This window comes from Haliotis cracherodii, unplaced genomic scaffold (genome assembly GCF_022045235.1).
Source record: "Haliotis cracherodii isolate W230 unplaced genomic scaffold, xgHalCrac1.p SCAF_1, whole genome shotgun sequence".
In the NCBI taxonomy this organism is placed as follows: domain Eukaryota; kingdom Metazoa; phylum Mollusca; class Gastropoda; order Lepetellida; family Haliotidae; genus Haliotis; species Haliotis cracherodii.
Window position 1 is genome coordinate 1,628,868 of NW_027266264.1, and position 17,142 is coordinate 1,646,009.

Genomic DNA, 17,142 nt, shown 5'->3' on the forward strand with positions numbered 1-17,142 from the left:
AAACGTTAGCAAAACAGTCGCCGAAACAGTGCAAAATGAGTGAGTGAGTGAGTGAGTGAGATAGTTGGGTTTGACGCCGTTTTTAACATTATTCCAGTCATATTGCGGCGTGTCAGCTTAATGTGGGAGGAAAGCCCGAAGTGATGCAGGTCTCAGACGTTTACCACTTCGGTGAAACCCATGAGCACGGGTATGGTGCTGACAAACCTAGAAACATCATCGGGGCGAACCGGGATTCGAACCCACAATCATAGGTTTCTGGCGTGCCCAAGGGACGCATCTCGGCACAGCGAATCGCGGCGTCTTAGACGACTGGGCCGCCCGTGCCCCCAGTGCAAAATGAAGGTCCAAAACAGAACTATGATACCCGTATCAGATCCATCGCCATCGAATAACAATATCTTGATTGTTTCTTTTTTAGCCACCGTCAAACATTGGTCTATTCTTCTTTTGCCAGGTCCTTTAGGACGAATATGTCAATGTGCAAGTATCTTCCCATGTCCACAATTACCAGTTTCATGTTCCCGTACTCAAAGTCATGATTTGGTCAAAAGCGTTCTGTTGTTTCAAAACATCGTATAATATAAGTTCGTGTTGAAGTGGCAATTAGAACAATCTTGATCTCCTATATTGTCATCTTAATGCCATATGTAAACGGCAGTTATTGAATAATGGTTTACGCGATATAACAGTTTAGGTAGACCTATGACGTATAACACGATATATGAAAAAAACCTTACACGTCAAACGACCTGCCACAAAAATATCATTGAATCTCAGGATGATGTAATTTCTACAGCCAATGGCTTTACGACCTATCAGCGAACAGAGTGCCGAGTTATCTCATATCCCTCCGCGGTGCGAGAAGGCCCTGAATTGATGTGTCCTTGTCTCCGCTAATCACACCTGTGACAGGTAACACGGAGTAGGCGGAACACAATGTACATAAGAAACAAGCCGAGCCTTTGGGAACAGTTGCCGAACAGACAGCGGAACTGACGAGAGTAACCCTAACCATCTAAAGAAGGCTTTTTCATTACAGGGGAAGTATGGCGATTTTTTGTTGACGGATAAACATGCGATTTGCGTCAGCTGATTTTATTAAGCGGAATATACTCTGAGGTAACAAGGACGTTCCTGCCTTACACCCCGGAATAAAACGTTTTCAATCAGTACATCGTCAAGCCAATAGAAGGTTCTTCCAGACAAGACACTCTCTATAAAGAGACTGAACCTCAGGTCCAGGGACATACAAGACACTCGCTATAAAGAGACTGAACCTCAGGTCCAGGGACATACAAGTCAAGAGTACTGGGACAATGGTATGTAGTCGATGGTGTGTCGGTTTTGTGTCGGTGGAGGTATTTCTTTGACATATAACTGTAGATCTGATTGATTTATTTCATTCTTATAATGCATTTAACCATTTAAAATTTTCCAAATTGCCTGAGTGTGGTCGTTGTAATCCTAACCTTGAAGTGGCATGTGTCCCCTAAGACATGGCATACATGGTGTGTCGCGAGTTTCAGATATAGACATTGTTAGACTGTGATTAGTAAGTGTTTGGGTACGTATTTCCAATAAGCGTCAAACGACAACAGTTCCACTTCCAGTTGCAGATACACGTAGCAGGAAATAATGTGGTTGTTATTGCCTTCCGTCACGTGTCTTCATTCTGTAAAAAACAACTCATAATTTTACTGTTTCATCTGTTTCCATATCAGATCCATTGCACATTGCAATGAACTGCGCGCCAAATTTCAGGCTCGACAGAATAATTGGCATTAACTGATCCCTACAATCCCGGCGTGTGTTATCCGTCTGTTATTACGGCCATGTTATCCTGTGTCGTACTTAGACAAACGATAACACGGACGTCACTCCGCTACAGCTGTCTGTGGACGTGCGTCACCTATCTGATGGTCACATATGTTAAGTTACTTTGTTCCTCGACCAGGGCTACCTTTACTTCGTACCCAGCCCTGGTGCAGCATTTATAGAAACAGTTCCGTCTCTTTATGGCCAGATTAATAGTTTCTTCTTGATACGGAGACAGGTGACAAGTTTACGTCCATCATTTTGTAATATATAACCACAACCGGAACACGTCTAGGGTGTTCTCGCTTGTCATTTATGAAATTCCATATTTCCCTGGAGGAAAATGTTTGTATATTTAAGAGACGTGACGAAATCGCAAAGGTACAAAGTCATGTCCGAATATAACTGTGTAATATTAACTTGGGCACTTCTAAACAGAGCAAGATAAAGTGACCAGACCCTTGCTTTGCCCTGACTGTCTTGGTGTAGTTCCTGCGCGGATAAATGACAATGTTTCTAACCATAGATTGCTCATATGGTGAACCCCACAACACTGTTCTCACCCACTTCATGAATTGTTCAGATATAGGTGTTCATAACCACAGTTATACCCAACGTCTTCCACCATCAACTGCCAGTGGCTGCTAATTTCTGTTGTACCACCAGCCGTCCTGAAGCGTAATCCAAGCCTCTCCGAAGCCGCGTATAACAACACGTCCGCCGACAGTTTACAAACCTGTAGTTGACAAATCTCTTTCTTCTTGAAACCTGAGCAGCTTTATTTTCTAGATTTATCAAAACGTGTTTCTTAGAATGACACGAACACTTCAAACAAATGCTAATGCTTGACGATGTCACGTGCACTTTCAACTTCTTTTGAACGAAATGCAATCCACATCACCTCAACTTCTTAACTAAACTTAGTTGTGCGAAAACTTTAACTCTGTCATAAACAGCTCTCTATCGTGTTCATACGACACTATCGCACTATCACTCGTATTTCCTGATATGTTTGTTTGTTGTTAGGTGCGAGGTGAGGTGAAATGGTTTGTTTGTTTGTTCTTTGACGCTGCACCCAGCAATAATCCAGCTATATGACGGCGGTCTGTAAATAATCGAGTCTGGACCAGACAATCTAGTGATTGACATCATGAGTATCGATCTGCACAATTGGGATACGATGACATGCAACCAAGTCAGCACGTCTGACCACCCGATACCGTTAGTCACCTCTAAAGACAAGCATATTCGCCCCATAGATAAGCATGGGATTTTGAAGACCTATTTTAACCCGGATCCTGATAAGTGTATTAGTGAATCGTGACTATTGTATATTAGTCGTACATACTCTAATACCCTGTAACTTAAGGTAACCTGGAGTCTTTTCGGAACCATATATAACGGTGCATATTATATGTGTAAAATGATATTTATCTAAAAAAAAACAGCGGTCAAAATCACCGCGAAAACATTGCGACCATAGTACTGGGATTACGGCTGTTAGCTATTCGTCTGAATTTAAATGATCTTTTGAATAAAAAAGCTGACATTGGTAACTGCATCCTGAAGCAACGGCATTTCGCATGTACAGTTTCTTGTAATCAGCATTATAGCTATGTTAATGTAGTGGCTTATAATATTAGCCCGCATGGTGGCTACATGTATGTACTGGCTTGTACATATCGTCCAACATTGATAGCCCGGTGGTCATTGCTGATCTCAACGAGACACACCGCCTCGAATACGGCGTAGAACAATACTTCACTTACTCACATCTGTACTATGAATATTGCTCGGTTAAACTTTATACCAGACTGTAAAGGGGCATGGGAAGGTCCCTTTAAATGATGTAGACTTCACCCAGAAAGGCTTATGCACACATACGGATGTGTGGCTAAATTGCACGCGAAGTAAACCTGCATCATCATGATGACAAAGCATTTTCTTGCTAATCATCATGAGGCAGCATGTAGTTTATTATCAAGCCCACTTGCTTCCGAGAGTAGCTTTGTTTGACGGATGGCTTGACAGATGCACACCGCACAACCAGGCGGAACCATTCTCTTACTGGGCCATAGCAGCTCTAGGCTTACACGGCTGACCGACATGACCCTATGGGATGGTCGAGTGTGTTACAAGGCCATAGCAGCTCTGGGCTTACACGGCTGACCGACATGACCCTATGGGATGGTCGAGTGTGTTACAAGGCCATAGCAACTCTAGGCTTACACGGCTGACCGACATGACCCTATGGGGTCGAGTGTGTTACAAGGCCATAGCAACTCTAGGCTTACATGGCTGACCGATATGACGCTATATCGAGTGTGTTACAAGGCCATAGCAACTCTAGGCTTACATGGCTGACCGATATGACGCTATATCGAGTGTGTTACAAGGCCATAGCAACTCTAGGCTTACATGGCTGACCGATATGACCCTATAGGGTGGTCGAGTGTGTTACAAGGCCATAACAACTCTAGGCTTACATGGCTGACCGATATGACCCTATAGGGTGGTCGAGTGTGTTACGAGGCCAGGGCGTCCCTGGGCTCACACGGCTGACCGACATGACGCTATGAGATGGTCGAGTGTGTCAGTAGGGCTACCTCCGGGCAGTGGGACGTCAGGAACTACTGCCACATCAACTGTCACACCCTCAACATCACGTCGGCAACAATGCCCCTTATTGTCAGCAACTGCCTAGGGCGAGATAGAGCATATACGCCCATAGATTAAATGGCCGAGATTTATGTTGTCCACTGACGTCGGTAGAGGTTACACACAACCAAATGTTTTTCCATAGACTTCTATGGTAACCTTATTTTTTTTAAAAATAACTAAGCATCTAACAGACATTACCTGTACGTGTGTGCACAGTTTGGCCTTAGAGCAACAATAATAACCAAAATAATGAAAATAGCTTAGACAGCTCTTTTCCGAGTACAGGAATCTCACACACCACCCCCAGTTCCGCACCAAATGCCACTTGCTTGAAAATATCTGTGGTCATATTCAGCATAAGTCATCATGTTATAAAAAAGACAACTCTAAACGAGGTCAGTTTTAATTACTGGATGGATGTACATTTAATAAACATCAAAATCTTACACAAAATCATCCAATCATAGCTTCCAGAGGATTCAACCGGCACTGAAGAAAACTGCTTGTTGAACGACTCATTCTCTTTTGAAGTAGTAGATCTAGAGTAAAGTAGAAGTATTTAAAGGAGGTCGTCAGTTTGCTGTTAATGGTACCATAGAGTCATTGTCCAGCCCATACACTATCTCCGCTGCTTTGTGGCTGCTTCTGTATTTCGACATATAGTGAAACAATAAATGTAAATAAGTTTACAAACAAATAACTGGTATCTAGTTTCTGGGTTACTGTATCTAGTGTACTATTACACGTTATTAGAATGTCCGGGAATAACCATTTTTATAGAAGAGTACTTGTCAGGTTGATCACGTCATTGGCAAGGCGCTGAACTGAACACACCCTCTTCGAAGCAACTATGTGTTAAATGAGTACAATTTCAATTGCAGATGCCACCACAATGCTCGTTCCTCGCCACACTACTCTGCATCACTGCACACGTCCCCGGGGCAGCCTCCATGTACTACAACTGGCAACCTCTGCGCCCGCAGGTCATGAGGTCACCATTTCAACCGTTCAGCCAATCAATGATGAACCTCAACAACATGTGCTCTATGCAGCGGCCTAGTGATGTTCTGCGCATGCTCCCAGGTCGCTTCCTGTCAGACGATGACCTGCTGAGTATGGTGCCGGAACCTCATATCCTGTCACGCAGTCGCAGACCGACATTCACCGCTCTGAGGCGGGTGATTGTGGGGTCGTTCAGCTCCAACTCCCCCTTCAAGACGGGCAACGTCAGCTACATCAATGACGGACTCTGCGGCTGTTGTCTAACGTACGTACCCACTGAGTGAGTGAGTGAGTGAGTGATCGAGTGAGTGGGGATGAACTTCTTCTTTATCAATTTTACAGTAATATCACGATAGGTACACAAGAAATGGGCTTCACACATTTTACCTAAATGGGAAATGCTCTACCGCTCCTATAAGCTGTGAAGCTACACTGGTCTATGGTTAAACATAGTTAAGATTATATTAATATGATTTTAGATGTGATTGTTTAGCTGAGACTGTTTGTCTTACGTTGACAGTGAAATCGGTTACGAGGTGATAGAGACGGTGACTGATTTCCAGGGCAGGAACCACACCCTCATCAACTTCAACAATAACTTCCAGTTCATCCCAACTGGCAGATGCTCGTAAGTAGTCTAATGTAGCGGCGGGATAATGAAGCTGCAGTATTACATCCTCGATTACCAAGTGCACTGTATCGCCAGGCTGTTTGTTCCACATACCCTGGGCTGACCCAAGCTGTGTGAGTGAGAGATGGAGATGAGGACGTCATTTCCCAAGCGATGCGATGATAGCAGAGCTTCGAATGATACTTATCTTTATAGAATGCACAATGCACTGTATAATTAAGAATGTTCAATCAGGGTATTATTATTATTTTGATGATGATGATGATGTACATTTATTATCATTATTATTATAATTATGATTGAATCTTAGCTACATTACCATTTAATTCTGTACCTGACGCATATTTTTTATTCGCATTCAGGCATGTAACATAAATACTTTCAGACGATATTTAATAGTAATATAAATCTAACATTATATCCTAGCCAATGTGATATTGATATGTGTTGAACTTGTAACCAGACTGCCTGTTGGCGTGTATCACACTGGTGGCACTGGTTCTGCCAATTTACCAATAAAACAATCAGGAGATAAACCTACTGTGACGTTGTCTAACAGTAGATTTGATACTTCTTATATTAATTTAGATCCGAGGCATTTAGAATTAGATACCGAATTTTAATCCTACTCTGACTGATCAGAATGGCAGTAACAGTGCTGGTTCATCGTGTTGTTTGCACCTTTCAGGAACGAGAACGCACCATGTGGGGGAGGGGGTCGGGCACGCTGTAAGCAGGTGACCCGGGCTCACTGGAGCCTTGCGTGGACCCCGGGGGTCGGGGCTCAGCTGATAGCACATGAAGTACCCTCCCACTGTCAGTGTCTCAATATCGGAACGACCGGAAGTAACCCTCCCACCACTAGCTAGTGCGCATGCTCGCAGACAGTGTACAAGGAAGACAAACGTTACAAAGTGTTCCCACATACTCGCGGTATGGAACTCGTTGTCTCACACCAATCGACGGTGATAGGCGGAAGATACCCGCACAGTGACACCCCGCCATATTCCACTCTCAAGAGCAAGGGCGGTTCAAGCATTTTTAAAAGGGAGGGGTTCAAAATATCAAAATCGCCTCCCAGTTGGTGGGGGTGATCTACAACATACTGTTTGTCAAGGGGAAAGCGTACCCCCTGGACCTTCCCTCTGAATTCGCCATTGCGGAGGTTAAACCTTCCGCCAAAGAACAGATCATATATACAAAGGGACGTAACTCCATAGTGATGATTCATAAATTACCGGGCAATGACAATGCCAACAGTAACTTCCGGATTAAAATGTGCACGTGTAACCTCATAAACTGTGTATGTTGTATATACATTCTGCCTGGAAAGCACTGGAAAGTCCATCTTGCTTTGGAGACAGATTTCCAGGTCTTGTAAATATCATGTACATATCGACTCAGATTGATGGATTAAACCCATTAATGTATTGTGATTTCATTTGTTTGTAATAAACCTGTCTGTTGATATCTCCAAGTGTTTTTACCATGGTAGTACGACTGTACCGTTGTGTATAGATGGAAAGATGGCATATTGTGTGATAACATAAATTGAAATGCGAGTCGTCTGTTTGGATATGTGCTGTTCAATTGGGTATATTTAAATGATTTCAATAAACTTTTCGTTTAAACGAATACAGTCTCGCTGTTCTATGTCGCAGTGTGGTTTCATCATTTCTGGCAAAACAGAGGCATGCTAAGTAAACCTATACTGAAATTAGTGGACAGATCCCTTACTCAACGGACAGGCTCCATGCACAACAGACAGACCCTCACTCAACCGACAGGCCCCTTACTCCACAAACAGACACCCTTACTCCCCAGACATACCCCTTACTCCACAGACATACCCCCTAACTCCACAGCCATATACCCTTACTCCACAAACAGACACCTTACTCCACAAACAGACGCCCTTACTCCACAAACAGACACCCTTACTCCACAAACAGTCACCCTTACTCCACAGACAGACGTCCTTACTCAACAGACAGACGCTCTTACTCCACAAACAGACGCCCTTACTCCACAGAAAGACGCCCTTACTCCACAAACAGACCCCCTTACTCCACACCAGACGCCCTTACTCCACAGACATACCCCCTTACTCCACAAACAGACGCCCTTACTCCACAGACATACCCCCTTACTACACAGCCATACACCCCTACTCCACAGACAGACCCCTTACTCCACTTGGAGACCCCTTGCCATGCCACCTGACTGAAGTGCCTGGCTAGCCTGCCTGGTTGTGTGTCAGGCTGCCTGGACTGTGTGGCTCGTTGCCCGTGCTACGCTTAACCGGTTCGTCTCGATGGGTTACATAGGGCGGCTCGCGCCTTGGGCGTATGGCAACATTCATACGCTTGTTCTATCCTCGACGTCGGCGACCCACATCCGACATTTGGCACAGTTTATCTGTTTGCTTGTTTCAGTACATCCATAGGTACATGCATAGCTACTCATCCGTCCTAATTACCCCCTTCAGATTTGCGAAACCTCGCTTACTCGAACGCTGTTTATACGTTGTCTTCTGAGACGACGTGACTTTGTGCAACCAGCAAATTTCTGTCATCAATATAGTCTCATATCACTACACTGCTAATTCAGTAACTCGATAATTCGAGTATTTGCATGTTCCCGGAATGTCGAATAAACGAGATTCCCCTGTATTAATAATCCGCATATGATTTCAAGGCGGAGCTGGTAGAGATACAACATTCAATAAAAATGTAGCATGATTCAGAATACAGGCATGGTTAAGATCGTGCGTAAACTGTCAAACACATGACATATAGTTTGTTTTGGACGTTGATGTGATCCGCTGAGCGAGGCTACATCGTCGGCTGCTTTGAGAATGTTGCCATGAAAAGAACTGCACCGAAGGACCTGTTTGCCGACGTTTCAATGTTCTTAGTCGTAAAGAGCGGTTTTAGTGCAAAAGGAGAAGAGTGTCGTATAAATGGAACATCTACCACGTCACCATATACACTACCCACTTCACTGGAGCATTTGGACTACGACCTACCGCCTGGTATTTCCACAGTGAAACTAATATTGTGTGTCATGGGGTTAACTCTTGTAATATCGGCATAGACAAATCGAGTAACTAGTTGTTCGAGAAACGCGAATGCCACTTTAAGGCACTGTGTCGTTGTGGTGAATTATCAATAATATTATTTTTAAGTACAGATAAAAATAAAAAATGCTGCAAAGAGGGTTTGGGTTATCCTGGCACAGTCAGCCTGGTTAGGCTCATCATCAGCTCAGGGCTCTTCCCCCCTCTTCAAGCAGCCCAGACAGCGAATGGGACTTCTCCCAAGAAGCGCTGCCTCGTCAAAACCACCTAGAACTTTTCGGAGAATGTGAAGACTCCCAAACACTGCAACCTTCTGCATTACCCAGATTATCAGAAAGGCTGTATTCCTGGTAGAAAACCCAGGTAGTCTCCCAATGTCTGTCAACAGATTGGGAGGTACCAAACCTAAGGCACCAAGAACAATGGGGTGTCGGACAACTTGGTGACTTGGGATTCAAGCGTGACATTTCGAAAGCGAGGTCTGCATATTTGCCATCTTTTTCCTCAATCTTGTCAATCAGATAACTGTCAAAAGGGACAGAAAATTCAATGATATAAATGATTTCATTGGATTTATCAAAAAGGACAAGATCAGGTTTGTTGGCCTGGATACGACTGAGGCTGTAAACGGGCCTATTCATAAGACTTTTGTATGTATCATTTTCCATGACGCCCTGTACATATTCCGGGTCATACCATGGATGGACCTCTGTGTCAAAACCACAAGCATGGCGAAGACGGCAATTAAAATGACCGAGCCACTCCATCATTTCGCTTAAGATACTGTGTATGTGCCACAGCTTGGCATCCACTGACAATGTGTTGGACAGTCTCATTAAATTCATTATTATTATTATTATTATTATTATTATTATTATTATTATTAGTATTATTATTCGGTTTATGTTATATTCTGTTATATTGAATTAAAGTAAAGCATTTCATTACGTTTCCAAATGTAAGTATCTTCACGTTATTGTCTAGAAATACAATTGTTCAGTGTATAACATACTGAACAACAAAAGTTCCTGTGACATTGAATAAGATTTAGTGCAAAGTTGTGTTTTTTACCAAATCTGAAAATATTTCGGTTTGCAACAGATAAAAGAATCCTGTTAGTGTTCAAATGGTTTAATTTGCCATACTGACTTCAGAAAATGCGTAATTTCATTAAAAAAACATGAACATGCCAAAATGTCGTGTGTGTCCATCTCTGGTTGCGATGCAAACAACACATCTTCGTCTCATGGAATGGACCAGGCGTCGCACAACGTCCTGTGGGATATCTGTCGATATCTGCTGGAACATGTTTCGAAGTTCCTGGAGTGTCCGTGGAACATGTGGTTGACGTCGAAGGCGCCGATCCATCTCATCCCACATGATCTCGATTGGTGAGAGATCAGGGGAGCGAGCCGGCCAGGGGATGACATTTACGTTGTTTTGTTGATGAGATCCTGAACAAGTCGAGCAATATAAGGGCGTTGTCATGTTGAAAGGTATACGTAATGCCTTGGACATAACGACGCAAAAACGGTTGAACAACAGGGCCGATGATCTCGTCGCGGTAGCGCTGTCCATTGAGATTTCCCTCTACCACTATCAAACGGGTCCCCTCTGTCTTGCTGTAATCCCACCCCATACCATAACGCTGCCGCCCTCGAACCGATCTTCTTCCATGACACAACGATTGACGTAACGTTCACCTCTACGTCGGTACACTCGAATCCGTCCATCGCTGTGGCTGAGGTGAAAACGAGACTCGCCATTGAATAGAACTTGTCCCCACTGCATGGCCGTCCAGCGTAGACGCTGTCTGCACCACTGTAGACGTGCTTGACGGTGGTTTCCTGTCAAAATGGGACGTCTGGAGGGTCTTCTGGTGACAATCCCTGCATATCTGAGGCGACGACGTACGGTTTGTGAAGATATTCGTCGAAGGCCAGGGATGCTTCTTGCATTCACTATTGCTGACTGGAATCGATTTCGTAGGTGTGTTGTTCGAATCCAGTTGTCTTGTCGATTATTGGTTACGCATAGGCCTGTCACTCCGAGGATGGTCTCTGACAGCATTCGTCTATTGACAACGTTGCCATAAACACCAAATGGTATTTCTGTGGACGTTAAATTGTCTTACAACATCACGTTGACTCGATCCTGCTTCAAGTATACCAAAGGCTCGCAGACGCTCATTTTCGGACAGGTGTAGCATTTCGTTGAATTATTACGTAATTTTTTTTTTGAGTGGTAGTGCATATGGAATCCCTTTGACAGACATGTTTTATACTCATTCTTGGGTAGTGAAATCCATGGGGCTTGCATAAAAGTAAACTTTGCATGCTTTTCTGTAGCGTTTTTGTGACTTGATTCCATACATGTACTACAATATTGAAAACCGAACTTTACTTGTTTGAAAAAACACACTAAAATATTGGTGTCACAGGAACTTTTGTTGTTGAGTATACATTTGGTTGTAAGATTTATGCTGTAACTGTTAATTCATAAGTCTCTGAAAATAGTAATTGACTTAGGTTCTAATTGTGGTTATGTTTTATTATGATATGTAAATGATTGATTAGACAAAGCGCATAAAGATTGGCCAAGACTAGGTGATGCTCTTAGTTATTTTAACTAAGCTAATTCCCCGACCACAAATCCAATTCTTGGTATAACAATCTTCCTGGACCAAACAAACCTTCAAAGGTTAATATAGGTCAACAGGTTATGTCATGACTGGAATCGACGCATCAGCATGATGAATTCCTCCGAATCAAGATTCTCCTCCCACAGAAACCAATACCAACACCAACAGCAACAAGAGCACATGTCCCCACAACACTGACGGATATCACCACTGGGACAAACTTTTCTTTGAGGCTAAACGATGTCACTGGGGATGCAGGTGTTGATGGTTGTGAAGTCGCTGTTACAGTAGTAGTCAGTGTTGCAGTTGTAGTCGGTGTTGGATTATTTGTCAGTATTGCAGTAGTAGTCGGTGTTGGAGTTGTAGTCGATGTTGCAGTAGTTGTCGGTGTTGGAGAAGTTGTCGGTGTTCCAGTAGTGGTCGGCGGTGTTGGAGTAGTCGGTGTTGGAGTAGTAGTCGGTGTTGGAGTAGTAGTCGGTGTTGGAGTAGTTGTCAGTGTTGCAGAAGTTGTTGATGTTGCAGTAGTGGTCGGTGTTGGAGTAGTAGTAGGTGTTGGAGTAGTTGTCGGTGTTGGAGTACGTAGTCGGTGTTGGAGTAGTAGTCGGTGTTGCAGTAGTGGTCGGTGTTGGAGTAGTAGTCGGTGTAACAGTAGTAGTCGGTGTTGCAGTAGTTGTCGGTGTAACAGTAGTAGTAGGTGTTGGAGTAGTTGTCGGTGTTGGAGTAGTAGTCGGTGTAACAGTAGTAATCGGTGTTGCAGTAGTGGTCGGTGTTGGAGTAGTGGTCGGTGTTGGAGTTGTAGTCGGTGTTGCAGTAGTTGTCGTTTTTGGAGTAGTGGTTGGTGTTGGAGTAGTAGTAAGTGTTGCAGTAGTGGTCGGTGTTGGAGTAGTAGTCGGTGTTGCAGTAGTAGTCGGTGTTGCAGTAGTGGTCGGTGTTGGAGTAGTTGTCGGTGTTGGAGTAGTAGTCGGTGTTGGAGTTGTAGTCGATGTTGGAGTAGTGGTCGGTGTTGGAGTACGTAGTCGGTGTTGGAGTAGTAGTCGGTGTTGCAGTAGTGGTCGGTGTTGCAGTAGTGGTCGGTGTTGGAGTAGTAGTAAGTGTTGCAGTAGTGGTTGGTGTCGGAGTAGTAGTCGGTGTTGGAGTAGTAGTCGGTGTTGCAGTAGTGGTCGGTGCTGGAGTAGTTGTCGGTGTTGGAGTAGTAGTCGGTGTTGGAGTTGTAGTCGATGTTGGAGTAGTTGTCGGTGTTGGAGTACGTAGTCGGTGTTGGAGTAGTAGTCGGTGTTGCAGTAGTGGTCGGTGTTGCAGTAGTGGTCGGTGTTGGAGTAGTAGTAGGTGTTGCAGTAGTGGTCGGTGTTGGAGTAGTTGTCGTTTTTGGAGTAGTAGTCGGTGTTGGAGTTGTAGTCGATGTTGGAGTAGTTGTCGGTGTTGGAGTAGTAGTCGGTGTTGGAGTAGTAGTCGGTGTTGCAGTAGTGGTCGGTGTTGCAGTAGTGGTCGGTGTTGGAGTAGTAGTAGGTGTTGCAGTAGTGGTCGGTGTTGGAGTAGTAGTCGGTGTTGGAGTAGTAGTCGGTGTTGCAGTAGTGGTCGGTGTTGGAGTAGTTGTCGGTGTTGGAGTAGTAGTCGGTGTTGGAGTTGTAGTCGATGTTGGAGTAGTTGTCGATGTTGGAGTAGTAGTCGGTGTTGAAGTAGCGGTCGTCGTTTGGCCATGGAAGGCAATCGGTTTAAAAGATCCCGGGGCGGGGTTTGATATCTCCGAATACTTATTGTTCTCATCAAGGTCTGAGGCTTTGCCTTGGTGCCTTCAGAACTTCTCCCATTAGTAGTCTGTACGTGGAGGCTGACGAGCCACCCCTGAAACACCGTCGCTTAAAATTAGCGTTGCAATATGTTACAAAACTTTATTCCAATCCAACTAATCCTGCATTTGAATGTGTTTTTCAGCCATCTTATGATGATTTATATGGGGAAAAAACAGCGCTTATTCCTCCACTTGGAATAAAAATAAAACCTGCCATTTCTGATGCTATCATTAACCTTACAGTTATATCTCCTACTCAGATTTTGTCTTCTCCTCCGTGGCAGTTTATAAAGCCACAGGTCGATCTGACGTTAACCAACCTAAAGAAATCAGATACAAATCAGTTACTTTATCAACAAAATTATAATGAACTAAGAGGCACCTATAACACTTACAAATCTATTTTCACCGATGGATCCAAGGACGGTGGTGCAGTTGCTAGTGCCACTGTCATTGGATCCAACACCATATCATCAAGAATACCAGACACCAGTTCAATTTTTACTGCAGAATCTAAGGCAATTTTAACAGCTCTCCAATATATACATTCACAATCTAAACATAAACAGTTCATCATATTTTCTGATTCCCTTTCCTGTCTTCAGGCCATTAAGAATATTTCCTGTGATCATCCACTTTTACTTGAAATAATAGAATTACATAATGATCTTGCTACTGGCCAATATGACATCGTCTTTTGTTTTATTACCAAGCCATGTTGGTTTTATTGGTAACACAATGGCCGATGCTGCTGCAAAGGCAGCACTCAACAAATCTGTGACACCACTTCTTATCCCATACACTGATTATAGGCCTGTTATTAGATGTTACATCAGGGATCTCATGCAGAAGAAGTGGGACACCCAAGTAGGTATCAATAAATTACATGAAATTAAACCAACTATCGGTTACACCTACTTGGGCTGTCAGTCCAGATTTGAAGAGGTCATTATACGACGATGTCGTATTGGCCACAGCAGATATACCCACGAATATTTATTGAAAGGTGAGGATCCTCTATTTTGCATCCCTTGTGATGAGAGAATCAGTCAAGCATGTCCTGCTTGATTGCTTTGATTTTTCCATCACAAGGGATAAATATTTCAAATCGTCATCTATTAAGGATCTTTTTAGCAGTATCAATTCTCGTTTAATCATTGTTTTTTTAAAGGAAATAGAGTTGTTTGCAAAGTTTTGATTGTGTTTTGTGAAATATAAATGTTTTATGATTGGTATATTAAATTAGCAACTGGGAATGTTAGTGGCTGTATCCTCGAGGGGGGTTAAAGTACTGTAAAATTATTGTCCTCCTGAGAGGGTACATAAGTTCCACTTCTTTCAAGGTAAATTTAGAACTACCGTGTTTTTAATCGTGGAATATGTGTCATTTTAAGATGTTAGGCTAACTCTGACAATAATCGCCAACACTTGAAGGGATGATGTAAATCCTGCTGGGGTCCATGCAGATAGCTAAGGTACCGTAAGTCCCGATGGTCCCCAGTATGGTGATCTACCTTCAGGGCCTGGCGATCTATAGCCCGTTTTTATCATGTTATTGCTATGTATACGTGTTATCCTTTTTTATGATCCCATACTGCTTTTAAAATCTTTTTCTGTGATAAGTCTAGTACTTTTTACAGTCCTTCGTTGGCAGGTTTTTATATAAGTTTAATTGTATTTATAAAAAAGTAACCCTTGATAGTCACGATATGGCTGAAATATTGCCGATGTGACTTAAATATTAACTCACTCACTCTGTTCGCCACCGGGTGACGAGGACCTAAGTGGTATTGTTCGCCACCGGGTGAAGAGGACCTAAGTGGTATTGATCACCACAGGGTGAAGAGGACCTAAGTAGCATTGTTCGCCACAGGGTGATGAGGACCTAAGTTGTGTTGGTCGCCACCGGGTGACGAGGACCTAAGTGGTATTGTTCGACACCAGGTGACGAGGACTTAAGTGGTATTGTTCGCCACAGGCTAACGAGGACCTAAGTGGTATTGTTCGCCACAGGGAGACGAGGACCAAAGTGGTATTGTTCGCCACCAGGTGACGATGACCTAAGTGGTATTGTTCGCCATAGGGAGACGAGGACCTAAGTGGTATTGTTCGCCACCAGGTGACGATGACCTAAGTGGTATTGTTCGCCACAGGAAGACGAGGACCAAAGTGGTATTGTTCGCCACCAGGTGACGATGACCTAAGTGGTATTGTTCGACACCAGGTGACGAGGACTTAAGTGGTATTGTTCGCCACAGGCTAACGAGGACCTAAGTGGTATTGTTCGCCACAGGGAGACGAGGACCAAAGTGGTATTGTTCGCCACCAGGTGACGATGACCTAAGTGGTATTGTTCGCCACAGGGAGACGAGGACCTAAGTGGTATTGTTCGCCACCAGGTGACGATGACCTAAGTGGTATTGTTCGCCACAGGAAGACGAGGACCAAAGTGGTATTGTTCGCCACCAGGTGACGATGACCTAAGTGGTATTGTTCGCCACTAGGAGACGAGGACCTAAGTGGTATTGTTCGCCGCAGGGGTAAGAGGACCAACGTGGTATTGTTCGCCACCAGGTGACGATGACCTAAGTGGTATTGTTCGCCACAGGGTGACGAGGACCTAAGTGGTATTGTTCGCCACTAGGTGACGAGGACCTAAATGTATTTTTCGCAACCAGGTGACGATGACCTAAGTGGTATTGTTCGCCACAGGGTGACGAGGACCTAAGTGGTATTGTTCGCCATCACAAGAAGAGGACCTAAGTGGTATTTTTCGCCGCAGGGGTAAGAGGACCTAAGTGGTATTGTTCGCCACCGGGTGACGAGGACCTAAGTGGTATTGTTCGCCACAGGGTGACGGTTATCAAAGTAGTATTTTCGCCACCGGGTGACGAGGACCTAAGTGGTATTGTTCACCATCAGGTGACGTGGACCTAAGTGGTATTTTTCGCCACTACATGACGAGGACGTATGTGGTATTGTTCACCACAAGGGGACGTGGACCTAAGTGGTATTGTTCGCCACCGGCTGACGTGGACCTAAGTGGAATTTTTCGCCACCGGGTGAAGAGGATCTATGTAGTATTGTTTGCCAAAGGGTGACGAGGACGTAAGTGCTATTTTTCGCCACCGGGTGACGAGGACCTAAGTGGTATTGTTCACTACAGGGTGACGAGGCCCTAAGTGGTATTGTTCGCCACCAGGTGACGTGGACCTTAGTGGTAATGTTCGCCACCGGGTGACGAGGACCTAAGTGGTATTTTTCGCCACAGGGTGAAGTTATAAATGTATGTATTGCTTATAAATCACACACAAAGACACATACATATATGATACATTAATAATTGACATCGTGAAAATGTATTTTACTTCATCTATACATATCATTGTGAATTAGAAGTACGAAGAAATGTCTTTGTTTTGTATACGTCATTGATCATATGCCTAGTCTAGACTTACGACAACAATCTATATTCACTGTCAGAAACACCATTGTGTCAGTGTATTTTCTGTCTCTGTTCT

The 17,142-nt window shown here is 43.9% G+C and overlaps 2 protein-coding genes across 2 annotated transcripts; one reads left to right on the forward strand and one right to left on the reverse strand.

Moving 5' to 3' along the window:
* The first annotated feature begins 921 nt into the window (after nucleotides 1-921).
* LOC139458750 (uncharacterized) lies at nucleotides 922-7,432 on the forward strand. Its single transcript, XM_071240166.1, has 4 exons — nucleotides 922-1,322; nucleotides 5,361-5,746; nucleotides 6,002-6,109; nucleotides 6,801-7,432. Exons 1-4 carry the CDS (start codon nucleotides 1,320-1,322, stop codon nucleotides 6,979-6,981), a joined length of 678 nt encoding a protein of 225 aa, XP_071096267.1. The 5' UTR covers nucleotides 922-1,319; the 3' UTR covers nucleotides 6,982-7,432.
* A 4,250-nt stretch (nucleotides 7,433-11,682) lies between these two features.
* Nucleotides 11,683-17,113, reverse strand: LOC139456819 (conserved oligomeric Golgi complex subunit 8-like). The gene is made up of 3 exons (XM_071238395.1): nucleotides 17,080-17,113; nucleotides 12,412-12,998; nucleotides 11,683-11,697 (listed from the first exon to the last, which is right to left on the reverse strand). Exons 1-3 carry the CDS (start codon nucleotides 17,111-17,113, stop codon nucleotides 11,683-11,685), a joined length of 636 nt encoding a protein of 211 aa, XP_071094496.1.
* Between the last annotated feature and the right edge of the window lie 29 nt (nucleotides 17,114-17,142).